The sequence below is a fragment of the Aotus nancymaae genome, unplaced genomic scaffold (assembly GCF_030222135.1).
Source record: "Aotus nancymaae isolate 86718 unplaced genomic scaffold, 86718_ANA_hifiasm-v0.15.2.pri h1tg000019l, whole genome shotgun sequence".
Taxonomy (NCBI): domain Eukaryota; kingdom Metazoa; phylum Chordata; class Mammalia; order Primates; family Aotidae; genus Aotus; species Aotus nancymaae.
Genome location: NW_026988431.1, coordinates 58,347,724 through 58,372,551, shown reverse-complemented (window position 1 = coordinate 58,372,551; position 24,828 = coordinate 58,347,724). Strand labels below are relative to the sequence as shown.

Genomic DNA, 24,828 nt, shown 5'->3' with positions numbered 1-24,828 from the left:
CCATCTTTGCCATCTGATTAAGATCGAAAATTGTGTTTCTATTTGCTGTTTAATATTAGGGCAAAAAGGAAAGAAAATCATCAGTATAACAATTAAAATTGATAGTCATCCTAGAGGAAACAAACATCAAGTGTGATTATTGAATTTACTGTGAAAAACTGAAATCTGAAAATTAACTCTGGCTTTGGTAAACTCAGAACTCTATGCTCAGTCTTGAAATGGCTAGAAGATTTTATTGTCTTGGGAGTCTAAGTAACATAGAACCAATGCAAACTCAGTGAAACAAGCTCACAAGGTAGTAAAAGGTTTAATGATGTTCTAGAAACCAGTGAAGGAAATATTCTTGCTACAAAAATAAAATAGGAAATGAAAATCATTGTGTGGGAAAATAGTTAAGGTAATATTATATAGCTTCAGTAAAACCTTCAGAATAAATCCTTTTTTGTTTTTCCTGGCATTCTCTTAATATAAATGCAAAGAGTATACAAAATACTAGTCAGATGGATTATTCCTTGGTCCTTGAGTTACATACAATATTAGCAAATTTTTAAAAAGTTTAAAAAACCCTCAGTATATTTAAAGTAATGAGAAGAGTAATTGATAGATTACTAAAACATATATAATCCTTATTTCAGTGTTATTGGTTCAATTGCAAGAGAATGTGTAAAGAAGGTGTAGAAAATATTAAATTCTTTATGTTCAAATGGAAAATGGAACCTTAGTAATAGTAAAGAGCCAGGTGCACAAGCTCTAACAGCCTTAGCGAATGCCATCATGATACCTGCTTTACAAAGATTTCTGCCCTTAAAAGTTATCAGTGTAAGAAGTTCCCAACAGATTCTAAACAATTAAAGTTTGGCTTTAAAATGTTGATTCCTTATCTATATTTCAAAACTAGTTTTCTCTTTATTATAGGCTGAAAAAGAAAATCCAGGTCTGACACAAGACATCATTATGAAAATTTTAGAGAAAAAAAGTGTAGAAGTTAACTTCACGGAATCCCTTCTTCGTATGGCAGCTGATGATGTAGAAGGTATCAGAAAGAAGAACCTTGTTTAAGTTTTGCAAATGTTGAATAGCATTTCCTCTAAATCATTATTATTTGGTTAAAAAATCTTCCTTCCCTACTGTTTTTCCCCCTTCCCTTCACTTATGATGGTGGTGGTGGTGGTGATAGTGATAGTAATAGTGGAAGCTAATCTAGATAAAATAGAAAAATAGATTTTTTCTTGCTTTTTAGATTTGTGAGATTTAATTACTTGAAATTTGTTTATGCTACATGCTTTTTTCCTCCTTTTTGTTTGGTGAGTTTCAGTTTTACTAAAAGATAAGCTATTTGGAATGTGTCAACTTTAAGCAAAAAACAGTTTGAAAATAATGAGGTTCTTGTTTGCTTGTTTTATTAACTTTAGTACAGCATCTTTTTTTCAAGCCCAGATTTAAGAGAACAATATAACCATTCTTTTTGCTTTTTTTTTTTTTACTTAAAAAAATAATAGACATTGGTTTTACTTAAGTTTAGTAGCAATTTTCTCACTAATTTAGAAAAATGTGGACATATAATTGCCCATAATTATTAAGGGAGAACAAAAACCAGGTATTTTAACTGATTCCATGATTATAAGAAAGCCCTTATCATTATTTAGAGTTGAGCATTTGCACCCCATTACATCATAATATATTGAATTGGTAGAGTTGTAATGCTGCCAAGTCTACAATGAATCTGGTGAATTCTGGTTGAACCTCCTTTCTGCAATTGCTCTTCTATGATCACAGCCCTTGTGTTGGATTTGTGGTGGTGTTTGTTTTTAAGTGAGATTTCAAGAATGTGTAAAAGATTTTATTAGATTATTGGGGGGTTTAAAATAATGAAGCAATGTATATTCAATATAGAGGTTTTAGATTTTTAAACTAATCTTTCTCATTGGCAAATGGATATTACCTTGGCATTAGTTATGAATATCATTATTTAATTTAAGGTTTCCTTGGGAAATATAACATCACAGCACTGATGAACTTAAGCCTCCCTTTTAAATCTATTTTTTTTTTTTTTAAAGATTTCATGGGATTTCCTTTTATCCCAAATTGAAAATATTATATTCTTTCATTTTCTGGGATTTTACTGGAAGGGAGCCCTGCTGTGATTACTGGACCAAGTTGAACGATAATGAATTCTGCTTTGCAACCTTGTCTTTCCTAATTATCTGGCCTTTCTCCTCCCCACCTGCCTTTGACCAACATTGGAACTCTTAGTTATGAATTTGGCAGAGAGTCACAGGATGTTTTTTATTATGTATTTATTTTATCAGAGTATATGATTGAACGACCAGAGCCAGAATTCCAAGACCTAAACGAAAAGGCACGAGCACTTAAACAAATTCTCAGTAAGATCCCAGATGAGATCAATGACAGAGTGAGGTTTCTGCAGACAATCAAGTAAGCAATTATTTGTTTTGTTTCTTCTTTTCTTAAAAGTACTTCCAAGGAACTACTCTTCTACATTTTTAAATTTTGGTATAACAATAATAACTTGAAATACTAATTTGAAATAAAATCTCAAATTTTTAAATACTGCATTTTATTAACTTTATGGCATTTGGTTTCAGGGTAAAACATTTTTTAGAATATTTAATTTAACAATGAATGAAATGTGTGTAAACTGGAATGTAGTTTGAACTACATAAATGATAGAAAAGTGTAAATGTCAGATAAATGAATTAACTGGATATGTCATAGAGATTGGTAGTAAGAGATACCAAAATTGTTTTTATTTGCGAAATGACAGACGTCATTAAGATAAGTAATGAACTCTTAGGAATGAGTAGCATTTTCTAAGGCTGACTGAATAGTGAGCCTCTGCCTTGGGGGATATAGGTGAAATAAGATCAAGAATATGCGTGGGGTCAGGAGGCTGGCTGGTGACCAGCAGCAAGAAGCAGTAGTTCAGACCAGGGGTACTGTCTTCTGGAGTACAGCGAGGGGTGAGAGGGTAGGGGATTGAGTGAAAGCATAATCCCTACATAAGTATCTTTAAACTAGAGAGTCTGATAATTTTCTTCAGCCTCAGTGGATAGAAAACAAAGAAAGCTGGGAATACTTGCAGTGTCACTATCAATGCACGGTTTTGGTGAAACTGTAGGTAGATGTTGCTGGGAAAAAAAGGTTTACCACAGGTCTTTTTCTGGAAGAGGCTGAGACATAGGTAGTAACTTTGAAGAACCTAAGGAGAATCACTTGTAACAAATGTTAACATTCATCTTCTGGAGCTTGGGAAGTGGGAAGAGTGACAGCGGCCAGGCAGCCCAGCCTCATGAAGGCTCTCTGCATGCCGGGGCCCACATGCATCCGATGTGTGGCTTCCCCACTTCCAGTATGCCCAAGAGGACGATCGGCCCAGCTAAAGGGGCAGTAAAGGAAGAGCCCAAAAGGAGATTAGCATGGCTGTCAGCTAACCTGCTTATTCAGTAGTGGAATTGAAGCCCAGAAAGGTAGCAGGAAAGGATAAATCTTTAGGCAAAAAAGGGCAAACAAAAGGGAAAATAGTAGCAAAGTGAAAACAGGCCAAAGTGGCTGACCACGAATAAAGATTTACCTGCAGAAAACAGGCCAAAGTGGCTAACCACGAGTGCAGATTTACCTGCAGAAAACGGGCCAAGGTGGCTAACCACGAGTAAAGATTTACCTGCAGAAAACAGAGAAACTCAAACTGAGGAGAGTCCAGCTTCTGAAGCAGGAGCGAAAGAAGCCCACTCTCATTAATATCATATACCATGTTTTATCAGTGATTCCTTGTCTCCCTTCTTATAAAATCCAGAGGAATATTTTTATCAACTGTGCTTTAAATGCAAGTTTTTTAGTAGCTCTGGAAACATTTAAGGAAGGAATCCCACCTCATCCCATTTTTTAAGTGTAAATTTTTTTTTTTTTTTTTTTTTTAAGGTGAAATAATTTGCTGGTTACTTTTTGGTACAACAAGAAAATAATGTTGGATATTGAATTATGAGAAGCCTTGACTATTATGAGTGTCAGTGTAATACTGCATACATGGGTGGTTAGTTTTTATGTCCCATAATCGAAAGCATACTAAATGGCAAAGTGGAGTCACAGTCCTGCATTTGATATCTTGAACATTTTTAATTACTTCACTCTGTCACCCAGGCTGGACTGCAGTGGCATGATCAAAGCTTACTGCATCCTCAACCTCCTGGGCTCAAGCAGTCCTTCCACCTCCGCTTCCTGAGTAGCTGGGACTACAGGTGTACACCACCACACCAGGCTAATTTTTTTTGTTTGTGTGTTTTAGTAGAGACCACGTCTCCCTACATCGTCCAGGCTGGTCTCTAACCTCTGAGCTCAACTGACCCTCCTGCCTTGGCTTCCCAAAGTGTTGGGATTACAGGAGCGAGCCATCACACCTGTCCTTAAATTACTTCTACTCTTTATGTTGTTTTCTAGTATTTTAGTAGAATTGTTTAGTATTTAGTAGAATTGTTTCCTTGGGCAAACCACTCCTTGTCAGAAGCGTGTGCACTGTGTAACATCTTTGGTCATGGTAGTCATGTTTTTCTAATAACTTTGTTAATGTGCTGTGAAAGATTGAAGTATGTAGTGTATATGCTATTAAATTGTGACTTGGTGGGATGTATGTAACAGCTTACCAAATTTTTAAGGAAATTTTGCCTCAGTTGTAAGCTGGAAAGTCACTGGAATAACTTTAAAGAAGAATAATGATACATGTCTTTTTAGATTTTGCAGTACATATGTTGTGTACAAATTGAAATGTCTGTGTACTGATCCTCAACACAACTGATAAAATCTCTCAATTAGGAAAGAAAAAGAAAACATTCATCTTTTGAAAATAGTATTCTTTGTAATTCACATTGAGAAATGCTGTTTTAGCTTGTTTGGATACCTAGCTAGGTTGGATGCTCTGTTTTGAGTCACATAAAGAGAGATGCAACTATTTAGCTTCCCTAGGTGCAAACCTTGGTGCCATAGATGAAAATACTTTTCTGTGTACATATGGATAACATAAGTCCCATAGAAAATAATGGTTCATGATAGGTATGCAACCCAGCTATCAAGGAATGACTCTCCTCTTTGACAAAATTAAGGACCAGGAATATGAAAAAGGCTTTTAATTAAATAGCTAAAATCTGTGTCACAATGGACAAACACTAAGGTTTTTATATTTTACCTTTCCTATAGGAAAGCCCCAACCTCCTTTTCTATTTTTAATATGTGAAGGGGGAAGATAATAACTGTTGATGGAGTTTTATTTTTAATCTGGCACAAGTTGAGCATCCCTAATTTGAATATCAGAAATTCTAACTGTTCCTAAATCTGAAACTTTTTGAGCACCATGACACGACACCGTAAGTGGAAAATTCCACATTTGATGCCATGTGATGGGTTGTAGTCAAAACACAATCAAGACTTTGTTGTATGCACAAAATACATGCATCTGTGAATGCACCTTTATGAAACACAAATGAATTTCATGTTTAGACTTGGACCTCATCCCTAAGTCTAAAGATTTCTGGTCTCAAGCATTTCATTTAAGGGAGACTTGCCCTGTATAGTTAAAGTAAAGATGTTTGGCCTGTAAAAGAATAAATTGTCAGTGATCCCAAACTTGGTTTTTAGACTATTTGTTTCTAAAGTTTTCAAATAATTTAGTAAGTTTTCATTTGCTTTGATAATCATGTACTCATTGATGAGCCATGATAACATTTCTATGAAGATATGACATTTAAATATAATATTTGCAGCAGATTTTGCTTCAGATCTTCGAAGTAGGTTTACGTAATCAATGTCATCTTAATAGCAATCACTTATATAGGACTTATTGTATGCTAAGCACTCTTTTAATCACTTTACATATATTTACTTATCACAACAACCCAGTAACAAGTGAGGAAATTGAAGCAGGCACAGAGTGTTAGGTAGGGTCACAGACCTTACCTAGTAAGTGGTAGAGCTGGATTTGAACCCAGGCAATCTGATGCCAGGTGTTCACTGCTATTTCCCAGTTGTAGGCTTGTAATGTTGATCTAATCTGGTGATTGAAAAAAGGCGTTTCTGCCATTTGAAAGAAGTGTGATGAAGGATATCTTAACCTAAAATGCCAGTATGTGTGAGAGATAACAGTATTGTGGTTGAAGCTGGGGTCAAAATGTAGGCCTAGAGTCCTCATCCTGACACTTTGACATCCTTTTTCTCCCTACAGACTTCCTGAGACATCTCTGCTAAACCGTCTGTGACTCTAGGGAGCTACAGTTTAAAAACCACATTATTAACAGCACATTTAGTCATAAGGAAATTGAGCTTAAGAGTCTTGTCTGTAGTCATTAACAGGCTTTCGTTAAGGTGTTGTTTCATTTATGAGGGAGTTATAATACTTCAGTTCTGTTTTCTAGAGTGTACTCATTTAGCACAGTTGAATTAAGAGTAATGGCAGTAAAAATTTACTTCTTAACCATTTGAGGAGGGATAATTTGCCCTGGCAAGTTTGTTGATCTGTATGTTAATTTCTGAGACTAAAATTAAACCACATATAATAGCATAGATAGGCTAAAGTATAATTATTTGTATCACTGTCATATATTGGTACATTCTGATGTATGCTCTTACCACTATTAATTGGCAAATTAGTGGATAAAATTTCACTAAAATAGAAAATGATTTCTCCTTCAGGTAAAGCATATTGTGCAGTTGCTGTTTCTCAAATATTTTACTTAAATCTGAGATAGTTATCCCCTTCGTTCATTTTAGCAACATTTTTCAATAAGCATATGTCATAGACATATTACACCAAGTACTATAGGTGATGCTATAGATTATATCAAAGTATAAGTAAAAAAGATTCCTCACAGCTAATACTCAATTTTAAATATATTAGCAGACCTAGGTTTGAATCTCCAGTCCCACAGTTAGCTATGTAACCTTAGATATAAGTTGCTTAACTTCTGTCATTTTAGTTTGTGCCTCTGCAAATGAGGGTAATGACTTGTGAGAATTCAAAGAAATGATGTACGTGAAGTGCCTAGCACAGAACCTAGCATACATTCAACAGTGCCTGCTATAATAGCATTGCGAAATGAGGGTTTTCCCCACTTCTCTCAATGGAGTTGATTAGGAAAAATGATCCAGCAAACAAATACTTTAAAAAGACTCTTGATCAGTCAATGTCTGACTACATTTGAGCTATGCAAATATTTTATAAAATTAATTTATATTTTTTGAAGTCCAGTACATCAGTTAATGGACAACTAGTAGAGACTTGTGCTTTAATAGATCAAAATTAAAAAGCCAGGTATTTATTTACCATTTGTAATCTGCATTTGTGTATTCTTAGGCTAAAATTCAGCCAGGTTTATTTGTTTAAAGTTAGGAGTTTTCATGAAGGGCTCAGAAGAGATTTTTTCAGAGTTGTCTAGTCTAAGCCAAACTCAAAATAAAACACAGGTATTTCCTTTCATTAGCGGGTTTGCATAAACATGTATCATACAAATTTGGGTGACATGATTAGAAACTCTGCTTTCCCATGCAGTTTTTTGATAAGATTTATGTTTATGTTTCATCTGAAGCTTTGTCTTTCAGTGTATGTTTTACAAAGCTGCACTACTGTTAGGTTAGTGCAAATTGCTAAGTTCTTTATCCTTCTTCTCATACTATTTGGCTTCCCTAGTTGCAAACCTTGGTGCCATAAATGAAATACTTGTCTCTGTACATATGGATAACATTAATATTTGACATACATTGCTGCAGATTGTTTCTAGAGAACATTTTTTTCTACGATTTGGTAGGGATTTAACAGTCTTTTTTCTCGTGTCCAAACAGAAGGCCAGGCTTAGGAATATACAGCCTTGGTTGACAGACTTCTCTGTAAAGCTCTGTTCCAATAAGGCATTAAACCTTAGCTCCAGGTTTTCAAACCTGACTCATCAGCAGAGTTGTTCCTCCCCCACCCCCTTTTACAGTAGAGATTTCCAGTATTTATCAGCAGGTCTCTCTATTTTTTGTCCAGCAAAACCTTCCTTTCTTCTCCCCTTGTCTTTTTGTCTCTCTAGGTGCATGGAGCAAAATGTTTCATACCCACTCTTTTGACTTGTAGAATACAGCCATTGTCATTGTATACGAAACATATGTTCATCTTGATGACTACCCCGAAAACATATTTTATTCCTCTTTAGCAGATTACTGAAATATACTACAAAGTGAGACTGCAGTAAACTTCTGTCTGATCACTGTGTAATTTGCTCCATTGTATTCCATTTTAAATAACTTCATTGTGGGTTTGGAGAAACTTGCACATTTAGAGAGTTAACATTTTGTTGTTGTTGTTGAAACTGTAATTTTTCTCACATAATAGAATAGTCCTATGATAGCATTTTGTTAAACATTGGTAGGTTTATGTCCATCACACCAATATACAAAGATTCAACTTGCTTAAGCCATAAACAAAGGAATAGTTATCTAATTAAAAACTGCTGTTACTAAACCGGAGGCAAAAAAAAATTAGACAGACAACATTTATGTAAGACTTATTGTCTTACTTGAATACGTAATGTTTTCAAGTTTCAGCCCAGTACGAGTGTTTGACCTGAGAGAGGTAATAAGTAAAATGTTATTGAAATAATTAATGAAAATGTACTTACTACTGCAGAGTAATCTGAAATACTTGTTTATATCAAAATTCTGTATGCTTTTAATTCTTAAAGTTTCTACATGCTTATTTACTGAAAAATATGCTGGGAAACACACATGCACACAGAAACCTGGACACTGAGGTTTTTCTCCTCTTGAAATAAGAGTGCTGAAATGTTTCAATATGAAATAACTGAAATTTGACATTTGTAATTAATATTAGTAATAAAATGTTATGTTTAGGATGGTGCAGATTTGCATCTTACTCATTTCTTCACAGTTGCATTTGAACAGGTTTTTGTAGTGACTAACAGCTAAGTGAATGGATATGAAAAAGAAGCTTTGTCTTAGAGAATGTGAGACTATTTAAGAATGCAGAATTACATTACAGTTTGACAAAAAAATTGCTACGAGGTTAGAATGGAAATCGAAAGGGTCTAGATATAAAGGCAAAAAATGTCCAGAAAAAATGGTGCATGGATAGGAAGAGCAGTCAACTCAAATGAGAATTACTGATTTCTTCTTTTTCTTTCTTTAGAAATGGGAGGAAGGTGTTGATGCTTATACAGTCTAGGAATGATTTCTGGAAAGGTTAAAGTAGAAGAATATTGTGATGTTGTCTCCCCCAGTAATTTAAATTTATTTTCCAAGGGGAATAGTGACTGACTGCAAGTGTTTGAAAGAGGAGGATATTTGGTGGCTGGGTAGAACCTAAAAGTGTCTGTAAAAGAGTAAAGGAGGAGTAATATTTTCTCAGAGGAGAGGAATATTTTCTGAGGAGGAACTATTTTATGTTAAACATCAAAACTAATAGGTATCTAGCGTCAGTGTTGTTAAATGCAGAATTGAGTTATATGTATATGTAATGCAGAATTTCACAAAATTGTTAATTGTTCAAATAACAAAAGTAGAGAATATGATAGATTGAATTTAGCTACGTTAGCTAGAGCAAAGAAAAATTTTAAAACGGGAAAAGACAGGCATAGGTAATGTTTATCCTTTTATAAATTTGAGTAGGGAATGCTGAATGAAATGTGATTGATTGGAGAAAGTTGGTGTTGGTTGGCAACCTTGGTTAGTGATGCAAGAGAATTAGGATTACAGAGGGATACAGGCTAAAACCCCCACTCCAACCAGCTAGCCAAGAGGTTGGCTCTTGATGAAGTGATTGTACTTATGATAATTGTGTGCTGTGATTAGATCGAGTGTACTTAATTTCTTTCAAATATAGCTGATGTTCTTTTCTTTCACAAATTTCTTTCAAATGTAGCTGATAATCTTTATTCTTTTCCCAACAGGGATATAGCTAGTGCAATAAAAGAACTTCTTGATACAGTGAATAATGTCTTCAAGAAATATCAATACCAGAACCGCAGGGTATGTTTAGTAGAAGCCTTCCTAGTTGACGCCCTAGATGTTGGTTTATGCCTAGTTGTTTCATTGATTTAAAAATAAGATTGATTATTGGAAATAGTTTTGTGTCATTAACCATTGAGTTTATCCTTGAATTTAAATATGCCTTTTTATTTAAAAAAATATTTAAACAATTATTTAATAAATAATTGTTGCCTATTAGTAATATTTGTATAAAGTGCATCATGCATCCCATATTCTGTGTAATCTCCTGTCCTTGCCTTTGGCTTTTGTGATTATTTCTCTTATTGAGTATGTTTTTCTTATTATATTTCATGTCTATAGGCACTTGAACACCAAAAGAAAGAATTTGTAAAGTACTCCAAAAGTTTCAGTGATACTCTGAAAACGTATTTTAAAGATGGCAAGTAAGTACTGTAATTTATCCTTTACTTTAAAAATTAAATAGATTATGTTGTTTTATATGATAAGAAAACCATATAAATTAAGCCCTTTTACTTTATTGTCTGTATTCCAGGCAACTGGTCAAGGCAGACCATTAAAAATAGAAAATGAATGGTTGCTAATCTAGCCATAACTCCATTCTAGAGCAGGAGTTATCAGACGTTTTCTGAAAAGAGCCAGATAGTAAATATGTTAGATCTGGTGGCCTGTTGCCATTATCCACCTTGTCTCTACTGTTGTAGTACAGAAACAAGCCACTTGTTTGTACAAACAAGGAGGTGTGACTGTGTTTTAATAAAACTTTATACAAAATTCAAATTTTAGTGTCTTGAAATAATTTTTACCTATCAGATAATATTTTTTTATTATTATTTTTTGCATTTAAACATGTAAAAAGCATTTTTAGTGTATTGGTCTACTTTATACACTCCTGAAACAATGGTTCTCAAACTTTAGTAGCATCAGAGTCATATGGAGGACTTGTTACAGCACAAATTGCAAATTGCCCAAGGGTCCCGCTTCCAGAATTTCTGATTTCTTTGGTCTAGGGTGAAGCCCAAGAATTTACATTTCTTAGAAATTTTCAGATGATACTGACATTACAGTTCTGTTGAGAACTACTGTACTAAAGTTAAAGCAATAGTTATCAATCCTTCCTGTGCATTAGAGTCACTTGAGGCCAGTTTTAAAAAAATTTATTGCCTAGGCCCCACCTGCAGAGATTTTGATTCAGTTGGCTGGGAGTGGAGCCAGGCTTTGGATGTTATGTAAAAGTGTGCCAGATGTTTTTAAAGTGCTGTAAGTGTTTTGATCCACTGTCCTGGTAAGAGGCTTTCACAGCATCATTCTATAAAACAGGAAATATACTAAAATGTAAATTGGACATTATTTTTAAATTTACATATAATTGGTTGTAATGTACTATAGAAAACCAAGAGATTTTATATATTTTAACATACATACATGCATATATATATAAAATGTGTAAACTGATGCAGAGGCCGGCCACATAGTTATTTGCACTTCAAGTCAAATACGAGAATTTTTTTAACAAGATTATATAACACTGTTTAAAGTCAGAAAAGTAATCTAAATAGAGACCTCAGTCATCCCATCCTACTATCCAGGTTTTAAGATCTCTATATTCATGTCATATCATTACAATATTATTGTAGTAATATTTAAAAATGATAAAAATACATTAGGTAGAATTCTGTTAATTTTCATAGTCAAATGTTAATTTTTAACAGTTCAAACATCTTGAAATATTTACATTGTGAATTAGAGATATCGAGCTAAATTTTGTTAATTTAGTGGTGATGTTTTGTGGTGATGTTCCGTACACAGGTTTGTCTAAGGGACATGCTCCTTGATGACTTAATTTAATAAGCTAGCAGTTGTGTTTTGAAAATAAACTTTGAGCTATGCTAAGCCCAAATAACCAAAAACACATTAAAAGAATAATTTACATGATGGGATCATTATTTCTGATTTTAATTACTATTATGGAATAAGCACATTGAAAGGTAGACATTAATTTAGAGCCTAATTTTCATTAATTTGAAATTATTTACTCCAAATATGGATTATTCAGTCTCCTTGCTACTACTTTCTCTGCATTCTGTAGCTTTTTAAAATTTCAGTTCTTTGTGTATGAATAATGTGCTGTGAGTTTTGTATGTCTCCTCAAAACAGAAAATTAATGATAGAGCCTGATCTTTAAGCCATGGATTTGTATTGGTTCAACTGTTTCAGCTATTTCTTCCTGGGCCTTCTCTCTTTTTTTTTTTTTTTTTTTTTTTTTGAGATGGAGTCTTGCTCTGTCACCCAGGTTGGAGTACAGTGGCACAATCTTGGCTCACTGCAACCTCTGCCTCCCAGGTTCAAGCAATTCTCCTGCCTCAGCCTGCCGGGTAGCTGGGATTACAGCTGCATGCCACCACAACCAGCTAATTTTTGTATTTTTAGTAGAGACCAGGTTTCACCATGTTGGCCGGGATGGTATCCAACTCCTGACCTCGTGATCCGCCCGCCTGGATCTCCCAAAGTGCTGGGATTACAAGCATGAGCCATGGTGCCTGGCCCCCGGACCTTCTCTTTTGAGAAATGTCTAGGATGCAGGTACATGCTAGATATGATACTAGAAGACTGTTAAGGCCACACAGTGGGACTGGGGTGTCAGCTCTCTGTTCCAGCCATACGAAGATGAGCCATTAGGAGTATGTGGTGGAGCACAAAGCCAGTTAATTTTAAAGAATATGTTTTTATATGTTGTCAGATCCCAGATTTTGAAACTGCATGATTATTTTGTCTTAAAAGTATGTTTATAGTAAAAGTAGTTTGTAGTTTAGAATTTCTACCTTTTTTTGAAGGAGATAAAGATTGGGATGAATCAGATTAGAAGTAATTAACTTTTTCTTGAGTATTTATTATGCCTGTTAATGTACAAGATTTTGAGATTATGATACTTTGCTAGATTTTACTTGTTAACGTCTATGAAGCCACAGCTGGAGACCACATCTGAATCCTCCTTCAGCCAGTTAACTTGTTCCATCTATAAATGAGCTGGGGTTGTTTAGGCTCCAACCTATCATTAGCAGCCCTCCGACACTTTACTGCCAGTCAGAACCACCAGGGGGCAGTAATTCCTAGTTAGTTTAAAATGATGCAAGGCTATGAAATCCTAAATTGGAATAAAAATTTTAATACTCTGTACTAACTTGTCTTTTTTTTTTTATTAAATTGATTTTATTGCTACTGTTAATAGTATAAATCTTAAAGGGTGATTTTTTTGGATGAAATTAATGCTTAATTCTTTTCTTTTTAAACAGGGCAATAAATGTGTTCATAAGTGCCAACCGACTAATTCATCAAACCAACTTAATACTTCAGACCTTCAAAACTGTGGCCTGAAAGTTGTATATGTTAAGAGATGTACTTCTCAGTGGCAGTATTGAACTGCCTTTATCTGTAAATTTTAAAGTTTGACTGTATAAATTATCAGTCCCTCCTGAAGGGATCTAATCCAGGATGTTGAATGGGATTATTGCCATCTTACACCATATTTTTGTAAAATGTAGCTTAATCATAATCTCACACTGAAGATTTTGCATCACTTTTGCTATTATCATTCTTTTAAGAATTATAAGCCAAATGAATTTACGCCTTAATGTGTCATTATATAACATTCCTTAAAAGAATTGTAAATATTGGTGTTTGTTTCTGACATTTTAACTTGAAAGCGATATGCTGCAAGATTATGTATTTAACAATATTTGGTGGCAAATATTCAATAAATAGTTTACATCTGTTAAACATTTCTTTACTTGAAAAAAATGCATATATATATGTGTGTGTGTATATATATATGTATGTGTGTGTGTGTATTTATATATATATGATCACGAGACCGAGACAACTTGGTGTATTGCCTAAAAAACTTCTGACGGGAGCTTATCAGCAGTTTATCAAATAGTAAAGCAACAAGAATTTCTATTTTTGTCCTTATTCACTTTGGACAAAAAGTAGTCAATGGAAATATATTTTTTAATTATTACTTATAAGGTACTGAGTATTTTTATATTATTTCCAACCTGTTTTAAAAGACTTATAAGAGATGGCATTTTCTAGTGCTTTTACACTATAATGTCACTATTTCAACTCTTGTGACAAATGTAGATTTGACTCTGAAAAATTAAGTCTTTCATATACTGGGCCCTCATAAGATTTGCACAGTTTTCCCCCCCAAAATAGCCACAATTAATAGTAATTTGAAGCTGTAGCAACAGTTGGATTGAAATTGTCGTGAGTGTTAATATTCTATACATTTTTAAACTAGGTACAGTTTTATTTCACCATAGAGCAGTTTTAAGGAAATTATGTATCAAGTATTCATGTTAAGTGGTTTCATTTTTCAATTATGATAAAATAAAGGGAAGAAATCAGAATTTGCTTATTTTTATAAAGTTTTTAAATGTTAAACTAAGTTTCTGTTGGCAGTATACTTTTTGCTGTCATGCAACTCAGTTATTTTTTTCTCCATTTTAAAAAAGATTTTTAAAGAATTGCTGTCATTGGCACCATCTTAAATGGATATGGAAAATATGTTGAAAGGAGCAAAAAACCACAGGCAAGTGGATGAAATCTCTTTGATTAATGAACATTTTACTGACTTGATTTTTTTTTTCTTCAAAGATATGTAGCCAGTAAAACAAGTAGAATGGTGACCTTTATTATTTATTTATTTTTGGCATAAGCCATCATTCACTCTTGGAAGTAGATGAGCGATCACTTGCTGAATAGACTTGGGGATGCATGAAGAAGAAAAGATCCTGTTTTATTTGCAGCAGACTTTTTTTAACATCATTTCTAACATCATGTAACGTTTAACATCATCATTACTTCTGTTGTCTTTACCCTCCTTAAAAGAACTCAACTGGCTACTAGAGGTGCCTTAAATCACCTGTTTTTATAAGCCTTTCATATTTTCATTCCACTATCCATTATTCTGACTTCTGTTTTCATGAAATATTCCTCCGCAAAGGAGGCTTATTCCTGTAATACTTTAGTTTCTTTTGTGATCCTGCCAACAGGGCTGGGTTTGCGGTAAAGAAGAAAAGTGGCTTCACAGAGGAAAGGAAGAAGAGGAATAACACTCCTATGGTTTAGCTATCTATCATCTTACAATTGAGGAAACTGACAGAGCTTAGGGTACGCAGCTGGTAACTGCTAGGGCCAGAGTTTAAATTTGTGTCCAGATTCCATGTTCTTTTCACTGAACTGTACTTCCTCTATTACTGAAAATATATCTTGTTTAGGATATTAGTTCCCAAAGAAACACCAATTTGAGAACCCTATCCATGATCCACAGAAAAATGAGAAAAATTAGAACAATGTGATTTTTTCATAAATCGTGTATTCCTTTTAAGGGTTCATGGAGATTACTGCTGTTTTGGGTGTTTAAAACACTCCCTTTCCACACTTCTTTTTAAATAAACGATATAATAGTAAATTTTTAAAAAATGACTTAAAAACGTTATTAGGCAAAACAGTTTGACAACTCATTATTTAGACTATCTTAATTTAAATGTTTTGTATGGAAATAATTTCAAATTTACAGAATATTTGCAAGCATAAGAGTAGTGCAGAGAATATCCATAGGTCCTTTACGCAGACTCAACTATTCAAAGTTTACCCTCTTCATTTTGTTTGCTTTTTCGTTTGTCCTGCCTTAAGTCTCCTTTGCTCTGAATTAATTCCATGGCCACCTTGGTCTTTTATAGCATTGAACTGGATTTAAGTTATGCGTTCTTGGAGAGAATACTCTGTTGATGGTACTGTGTCATTGTGGTATGACCTTGGGGGCACACAATGTCCATCTTACTAGTGGTGTTAATCAAAATTCTGTTCAGTTTCTCCAATGTGTAGTTTACTGTGTTTTACCCTGCAATTAATAAGCAATCTGTGGGAGACTGTCTTAAGTCTATGCTAACAACATTTTCATTTAGGGTTTAGCATGCATTGATGATTCTTAATTATTCAATTTCCAACTTCCACATTCTTTCCACACGTACCAGTTGGCAATTAATATTTTATTGTAGCCCTCTTTTTTCCCCGACCCTCCAGTTCATCCATCTATAGCCACCTCATTTTTACATCTATTATTGATATAAACTCATCCTTTTTAATGTTTTTCCAGTGGTTTTTAATTAATTTTTACCATAGTTACTTTGATGCTGAAGTTGCCTTAGATTTGCCTAGTAGAAACTATTGAGCTGGCTCCCATGTCCTTGTGTCATCCTGTGTCGTTTGTTTAGAGTACTTCTTACATTATGTAGAAGATATTCCGGGATCTAGAGGCAGCAGTTTCTCCATAGAACCCCAGGGAATATTAGATACCTAGATCTGGATGCTGGATATACTCATTGCTATTGGGCGTCTGTTTCTAGGCTATTCTGTAGATAGAACTATATGTACAGTTGGCCCTCTGTGTCCATAGGTTGTACATATGTGAATTCCACGTCCCTGGATTCAACCAACTGGGGATCAGAAATACTCAACTAAATAAGATATAATACAATCTTTTTTTTTTTTTTTTTTTTCTTGAGACAAGAGTCTCTGTTGCCCAGGCTGGAGTGCAGTGAAATCTTGGCACACTGCAACCTCTGCCTCCCAGGTTCAAGCGATTCTCCTGCCTTAGCCTCCCAAATAGCTTGGATTACAGATGCCTGCTGCCACACCTGGTCAATTTTTGTATTTTTAGTAGAGAGGGGGTTGAAACCCCCTATGTTAGCCAGGCTAGTCTCAAACTCCCAACCTTGTGATCCGCCAGCCTTGGTCTCCCAAGTTGCTGGGATTACAGGCGTGAGTTACTGTGCCTGGTCTGATAAACTTAAAAATACAATATAACAGCTGCTAATATCATTTACATTGTATGAGGTATTATAAGTCATCTAGAGGTGGTTTAAAGTATATGCGAGAATGTGTATATGTTATATGCACATACTATGCCATTTTGTTTAAGGGCCATGAGCATCCTCAGATATTTGTATCCCCAGGGGGTCCTAGAACCAATCCTCCATAGATAAAAAGGCATGACTACACATTAACGCTCGATATGCATATCCTGATAGCATTTGTATGTGCTAATATACATGTTATATTTGATTTCAGAAATGAGTTTACACCAGTGCCTCCAATTTCAATCCATTATCACAGGATTCTTTCTCACTTCCCTATTCCGTATTTCTATGTTATTTCTTCCTCAAAAATCCTGGATTCCCCCCAAAAATCAATTGATTTATTCACTCTATCCTATATCTGAAACAATTTTAGAATTACTTTTGCCTATGTTGCTGTAAAAATAAGATTTATTTGCAGTTCCCTACCTATATCCTACCCAAGATTAAGGATAATGGCTACATTGTGCATTTATAAATTACTTGTATTTTTTTATCCTTCACTGTGATTATGTTATTTGAAAGACAATTGAGTTCATGTTTTCAATTTGCGTTCAGGTTTAAGATCTTTCTCCAAGCCCCCTCTCATCCTTGTTGATTTAATTTTACTTAAAAAATAAATGGAGCCATAACATGCTTCTAGAAGTTAGAACCTTACTAAAATATATACTCAGAAGTGTAACTTTCTCTCATATCTGTTCTGCCCCATTCCCATCCATTGTAGGTACCCAACGTCACTGGTTTTGGTTTTTGAGGTTTCTTTTTTATGGAGGAAAACAATAAATGTATGTTTTTTTTTTTTTCTTTCTTTCTTACACAAAAGGTAGCATACCTGAAGGGAGACCAACCATCTTAGTTTGCCTAGTACTGAGAGATTTCTTGGGTCACAGAACTTTTAGTGCTAAAACTGGGACAATCAGTCCAGCTGGGATGGCAGGTCACCTTACATACACTTGTTAAAGCAACTTTATTGATGCATAATTTGCATACCATAAAATTAACACCTATGTCTTTTTGAACTTTATTGAAGTATAATTTAATGCTATAAAATGTTGTCTATGCTATTCATTGATATTTGTTAAATTTACAAAATTGTATAACTTGATCACAGTCTTACTAGAATATTTTCATCATTGCTATAAGAAATGCTCAGTTACAGTTAATCCTTGTTTCGTCTTCCAGCTCCAAGGAGCCACTAGCTACTTTCAGTCCCTATAGATTTTTCTTATCTGGACATTTTATATAAACAGAATCATATCTTTTCAGTTTGGCTTCTTTTGCATGTTTTTGAGGTTTATCTATGTCAGAATATATGGGCATTTCTGTCGGTATACTTATTGCCGAATAGTATTTTATTATATACTATATACTATGGTATGTTTTATTCATTTATGTGTTGATGGACCTTTTGATTCCTTTTTTTTTTTTTTTTTTTGGCAATGATGCATAATGCTGCTATGAACATAATCGTGCAAGTCTCTGAAAGTGGCTTTTCATTTTGGGGTAGGCGTGAAGTTGCTGGGTTGTAAGGTAAATTTATATTTATTTAAGAAATGGCCAAACTTAGTTCTAAGTGGCTGTATCATTTTACATCCCTATCAACAATGTATTAAGGTTTTCTATTTCTCCACATCCTTATTATTTGTTAATGGCTTTTGAAAATTATAGACATTCTTGTAAGTGTGAAGTAGTGTCTCACTGTAGTTTTAATTTGCATTTTCCTGACAATGATAATTGAGCATTTTTTGTGCTTATTAGCTGTTTCAAATACATGCTCTTATATATTCTACATTTTTCAATTACCGTTTCCATAAATTAATGTAAATTCAGAGATCGATCTCTCACACACTTTCTCTTTTATAGTATTCCATGGCATGTAGGTACCATACCTTTTTCTCATCAATCTCCTTTCTATGGGCATTTAGGGAGCTTTTAATATTTTACCAAAATACAAATAATGATACAATGAATCTCCTTACATATGTATTTGTTTTATTTAGACTACATTTCTAGCATGGGATTACCAAGTCAAAGGATATATGGATGTGTAGTTTTGTTAAATGTTGCCTTTCCAAAAAGGTTATGGTATGTCAGATTCTACCAGCAATGTGTGATATTTTCCCACAGCTTCACTAACAATGGATACACTGTAAAGCTTTTGAAGTTCTGCCAATCTGATGGGTGGGAAGTAATATCTCATTATAGCTTTAATTTGCATTTTTATTATGAATGAAGTTAGCCGTCTTTAAGGACTGTTTTTCTTTTTTGTGATTTTGACGTTGTTTATGGTGTTATTTTGCTATGCAAACTTTTCATTTTTTTTTTTTTTTGTAATCAAATTGATTAACTCTCCTGTGAAACCATGTGGGCTTGGTGTTTTTGGGAATTAGTTTCTTGATAACTTTATTTCTTATATTTAAATTGATTTCTTTAAATTCTTTTTGTCTCTACAGGGATCACTTTGCTAAACTGTATATTTTTAAGAAACTGTCCATTTCCTCTTAGTTTTCAAATGTGTTTCCACTGAAGTAATTTGTTTTTTAAAAAATTCTCTATATCAATAGTTATTTCTCCCTTGTTATATTTTATTCTATTTGCACTTTCTCCCTTTTTTAAAAGATTAAATTAGCAAATCATTTGTTTTATTGTTTTGTTTTTCAAGACTTTACTCATTAATTTGATATACTGTTTTTCTATTTTCTATCTCAATTTCTGTTTTTATTTTCTTCTTTGGACTTTTTCATATTTGACTTTGTTGTTCTAGTTCTTTCAAGTTAAGAATTTAGTTTTTATTGATACAGGTATTTAGGACTATGAGTTTTCTGATTACTGCTTAGAATGTATTTCATATATATATTTATTACCATTATTTTTTCAGAAATTATGTAATTTTTGTATTTCATATTCTGACCAAGAGCTAAGTTTAACAGAATATCTTTTCATTTACAAGTGGAAGGGCCTTTTTGGTTTTATTTTTAATTTCTATTTTATTGCACTGTGATCACCAGTATTGTTTGTAATAATTTTACCTTATAGTATCTGCTGATATTTTCTTTGTGCCCTAATATATGTTCAAAAATTTTAAATATACATGTGAATGTATGTATACTTAAGATTGTATATTCTTTATTATTAGGATGTAGTATTCAATATATATTCAAACATCGCTTTTATTGATTGCTATTTAGTTCTTATATAGCTTTACTTTGTTTTTTGTTTGCTTGACCAGTCTTCTTGTACTGTGTGTTAAAGTCTCCTTTTAGTAGTATGTTTGTCTCTGTTCTTTTTGCATCTGTTGTAGTTTGTTTTATGTAGATATTGCTGTGTTGTGGTATAGCCTATTACATCCTAAATGTGAAATGTGGATTTTAATATTATAAAAATATCCTTCTTTGCTTTGTTTAATGACTTCTGAAATTTGTCTTTTGACCTTGAGTTAAACCCATTCACATTTATTGATATGACTGTCATGTTTGGGCTTAATTCTGTTATATTGTTATAATTATTGTGTGTATTATGCCATAGTTACTGTGTATCTTTCAAGATTTGGTGTGTTTCTGCTTTTTTACAGTATTTTGTGAGGAAGATTTACATTTTTGTTCCAGTGTTGCTTTGTATTAATATTTTAAAGTCTTTTAAATGCTTTTTTTTTTTTAATTTCAACTTTTAATACCAGATATGTTGTCTTTAAAACAGATCCTTTAACTCTCACCTGTTACCTAAATGATGGTCGGTGTTCTCATTCATACTTTCTCTTTTTCTCTCCCTTTTTCTTACATTTTAAATTGCATCGTTCTACTTCCTCAAAACATCGAATGTTATATATTATTATTTTACCCATGTTCGCATCGTTATTTCAGTCTAAACTTTACAATTAAATATATGCAGTGCTCACTATTATTCCTTTTGCCAAAGTTTTCTTAGTCATTTATTGGTTAGATGAAGTTCATCTTTTAGCAGATTCCTCAGGAAGGGCACATCTGTACAGTATTCTTTGAGTCCTTTTGTGTTCAACATTATTTTCCTATAGTCTTGATACTTAAAGAATACTGTGCTTGTTTATAATATCCTTGGTTCTCATTTTCTTTCCTTAAGTTTCTTGAAAACATGGCTCTACTGTTGCCTGCTTTGTATGTTATTTTTAATAAGTCTGTTGTCAGTCTAATTCTCTTGCTTTTGTTTCATTTTTTTGCCTATAAACCATTAAGTTGTTTTTTTTTTTTAATTTCAGAGTCTAGTAGGATATGTATCACCATGGTTTAATCCAGGTCAATTTTCCCTCTACTTGATGGACATTTTCTGTGTGTAGATAGAGGTGGCCTTTTCCTTCTTTCTTCCTCCTCCTCCCTCTCCTCCTCCCCTCCTCCTCTTCTTCCTCCCCCTCTCCTCCTCTTCTTCCTCCCCCTCCTTCCCCCCTTTTTTTTTGAGACAGGGTCTTTATTGCTCAGGCTGCTCATTGCAGCCTTGACCTCTTGGGCTGAAGCAGTCCTCCTACCTCAGTCCTCCAAGTAGCTGGGACTACAGGTGCATGTCACCGTGCCTGGCTAATTTTTATATTTGTTGTAGAGACAGGGTTTTGTCATGTTACCCAGGATGATCTTGAACTCCTGAGCTCAAGCAGTCTGCCTGTCTCAGCCTCCCAGGTCCTGAGTTTACAGGCTTGAGCTACTGCACCTGGCCCAACTTCTTCTTTTATTTTTGGAAAGTTTTCTTAAATTATAATTTTAAATATTAGTTTTATTCCATTGTTTTTGTCTCTCTGGGGCATCAATTAAATATATATTGGACCTTCTTTTTCTGTTGTTATCTATTTCAACCACTTTGTCTCTGGCCGTTTTTACTCCTTGCCTACCTCATTTTTGTGATTACAGTTCATGGTGGTTTTTCTGCTTTTCTTCAAGACTCCTATATTTTTATCCAAATCTCTGAGCACCTTGTAATTTAATTTGTATTTTTATTGTATGTTTTCTATTGCTTTTTTAAGTCAACTCTCATTTTATTTTATGCATTGTATTCTCTGTTTTTAGTACTTGTACTTCTGATTCAGTCTAGTTTTTCATAGATTCTTGAGAATATTTAGTTGAAATGTGCTGGTACAGTTTTCATTGGCTTCTTGTATTTTTGTTTTTGTTTTTTAGATAAAGGGAGATTTTCATCAGCAGAAGTTGGGAAAAGATGTTGGGAAAAGAAGGAGGTCAGCATTCCTTGTTCTTTTTAGACCACTGGAGATTTAATCTATCCTTCTTATTTTATTCTTCCCTTTTACTGCCTCATTGTCTTCTGGAAACCGTGCTTCACTAATGCTTCCACTTCCGGTCTTGCTTCTTAATATGTAAGTAGTGTTGTAAACTATCAAGTACTCACCTGTGTTCAGAATTTTGGACTTTAATATTGCACTTTCTCTCTCTAGGCAGAATTCTTCCTTTGCTTTGTCTAAGTTCTCTGTTCCCCGTACTCCTTTTCACAGAATCTCTTAAACTTCCCCTTGCCTACTCTCCACACTTACAGGCTTATAGCATCAGGGGAGCAGTCAGAGCTCTCTGTTGGAATTTTTCTTCTTTGCTTAGAAGTGATCTGAAGGCTGCAGTGTTTTCTGTCTCCTAGTAATACTGAATGCATAGGTCATCTAAGGTTTAATTTATTCTCTTTGTTGGTATTGTAGGATGTGGGAGAAATTCAAAATTAGCTACCATTGTTTTCTAGAACTGTAAGGTTCTTTTCCAGTTTTTAAAGTAATTTTGCTTGTTTGTGAAATTCATAATTCTTGAAACCTGACCCTTAGAGATAAACCATCCTGTGTTCTCACTTGGGAGGACAGATTCAGCAGAAAGCTATTGGCTCTTCTCAGTTTTTCTTTTTCTCTTTTCTCATAAGCAGTATGAGTAGGAAATAAGCTCCATCACTCGCTTTTCCTGCTGTGTTTGCTGTTAACTTGCAGGTTATCCTGGGACACAGTTATCTTTCTGAGGAAGTTCTCAGTGGCATGCTCATATTGGCTAAAGTGGGATACTCATGGATTTCAAATTAAGAAATAATATGTCTGTTAAGTCCAACAACTATTTCCAGTCATCTGACACTACTTAAATCAACTGTGATAAATGTTGTAATAGTGTGCATTTTGAGTAAAATTCAGTGTCATTAATGATGGCTAAACCCAGTTATATCAGTCTACTTGGGCTAGCATAACAAAATACCATAGAATGGGTGTCTTAACAAAGTTATTTTCTCACACTTCTGACAGCCAGAAGTCTAAGATCAAGGTGCCAGTATGGTTGAGTTCTGGTGAGGGTTCACTTTCTGGCTTGCAGACAGCTTTCTCATTGTGTCCTTACCGGGCAGAGAGAGGGACAGAGAGAAAGATGAAAAGCTCTCTGGTATCTCCTCTTGTAAGGGTATCAATCCTTTTATGAAAGCCCCACCTTTAAGATCCCATCTAAACCTAATTATCTCCCCAAAGTCCCACCTTCAAATACCATCACATAAGAAGTTAGGGTTTCAGCATAATCAATTTTGAGGAAACACAATTCAGTCCATAGCACCACTCAAGATAGATAGTGCCTGCTTGGAGTATAGAATTCAGGATTCTAACAGGGCAAGGAAAATCTGACACTGGTGGTTGAAAAGAAAGAATAGTATTCTTGAAAAAACAGGAGTGTATTGTTGACAATGTTAAGTAAGTATCATGATCAAATGGAGATGAGTTCCACAAAGAATTGAGAAAGATTCAGAGAGCACAAGAGATGCCAGCCAAAAGAAATGGTGAGTGCTTATTAATGAACTGCAGTGTAGTAGGGATAACACAAAAGAAATCAGTGAGAAATAAAGGTCATATATTAATATATTAGTTATTCCTGAAAAGATCCCAGAAGAGAAAGAAAACAGCAACTCAGATAGAAAGTTCTTCTTTTTCAGGATGTTCTACTCTTCCAGAGGGCTATACATAAATGGAAATTATGTTGCAAATTTTATTTTCCCAAAACCTGTGTGTAGGTGGGATAGCTAATCAGGTTCTTACAAGCTGTGTGCTCTTACACAAATCATAACTTTCTGAGCTTTAATTTCCTCACATAAAATTGTGGGGTACATATGAGACATTCCTCCCAAAATATTAGCCCACTCCCGATTTGCTTTCTTTTAAGGAGACTATCCTCATTGTATTTGGTTCTTGGTTCTCTCTCTGCATTCTCCCAGTAGAAGATGGGATAGACAATAGGCAGTAGAACTGTGTACGAGAGTTCTCCAGACAAAGAATGAAGAGGATATAGATATATATATATGAAATTAGCTCATGATTACAGAAGCCGATACGTTCCAAGATCTGCTTTAAGGTGAGCTGGCAAGCTGGATACCCAAGAAAGCTGATGGTTTAGTTGCAGTCTGAGTCCAAAGGTCTGAGAACCAGGAGAGCCAATGTTGCAGTTCCAATTCAAAGGCCGGTAGGCTCAAGACCCAAGAAGAGCCAATGTTTCAGTTAAGAGGCAGGAAAAAAGCCATTGTGTCAGTTTGAAGGCCGTCAGGTAAAAAGAATTCTCTCTTATTCAATGGAAGGTTAGCGCGTTTGTTCTGATCAAGCCTTGAACTGACCGAATGAGGCCCACTCATGATGGAAGCAATCCCATTTGTCCATTCCACTGATTTAAATGTTAATCTCAAAACACTTTCACAGAAACACCCAGAATAATGTTTGACTAAGTATCTTGGCACTCTGGTCTAATCAGATTGGCACATAAAGTTAATCATTATGCTTGACAAGAAGGGAGTCTCAGCCTGTTGGCAAGACTTACTGTAGAGGGAAAAGAAACAGCAAAACAACCTAGAACTGGCCAATAAACAATTTTGATTTAGAATTTAAATCACAGGAAATATTCTATTGTTTTTGAAATGTGATTGTGACATAACAAGT

The 24,828-nt window shown here is 34.3% G+C and overlaps 1 protein-coding gene across 2 annotated transcripts in view; it reads left to right on the top strand.

The window, feature by feature from the left end:
- The window catches only part of PDCD10 (programmed cell death 10), a 50,762-nt gene extending 36,980 nt beyond the window's left edge, over positions 1 to 13,782 (top strand). For both annotated transcript variants that reach the window (XM_012470939.3, XM_012470940.2), the window contains 5 exons: positions 916 to 1,033; positions 2,310 to 2,436; positions 9,948 to 10,026; positions 10,348 to 10,430; positions 13,299 to 13,782. In XM_012470939.3, the coding sequence (XP_012326362.1) occupies positions 916 to 1,033; positions 2,310 to 2,436; positions 9,948 to 10,026; positions 10,348 to 10,430; positions 13,299 to 13,380 (489 nt within the window). In that variant the 3' untranslated portion in view covers positions 13,381 to 13,782. The remainder of the gene's footprint in view (positions 1 to 915; positions 1,034 to 2,309; positions 2,437 to 9,947; positions 10,027 to 10,347; positions 10,431 to 13,298) is intronic.
- The last annotated feature ends 11,046 nt before the right edge of the window (positions 13,783 to 24,828 follow it).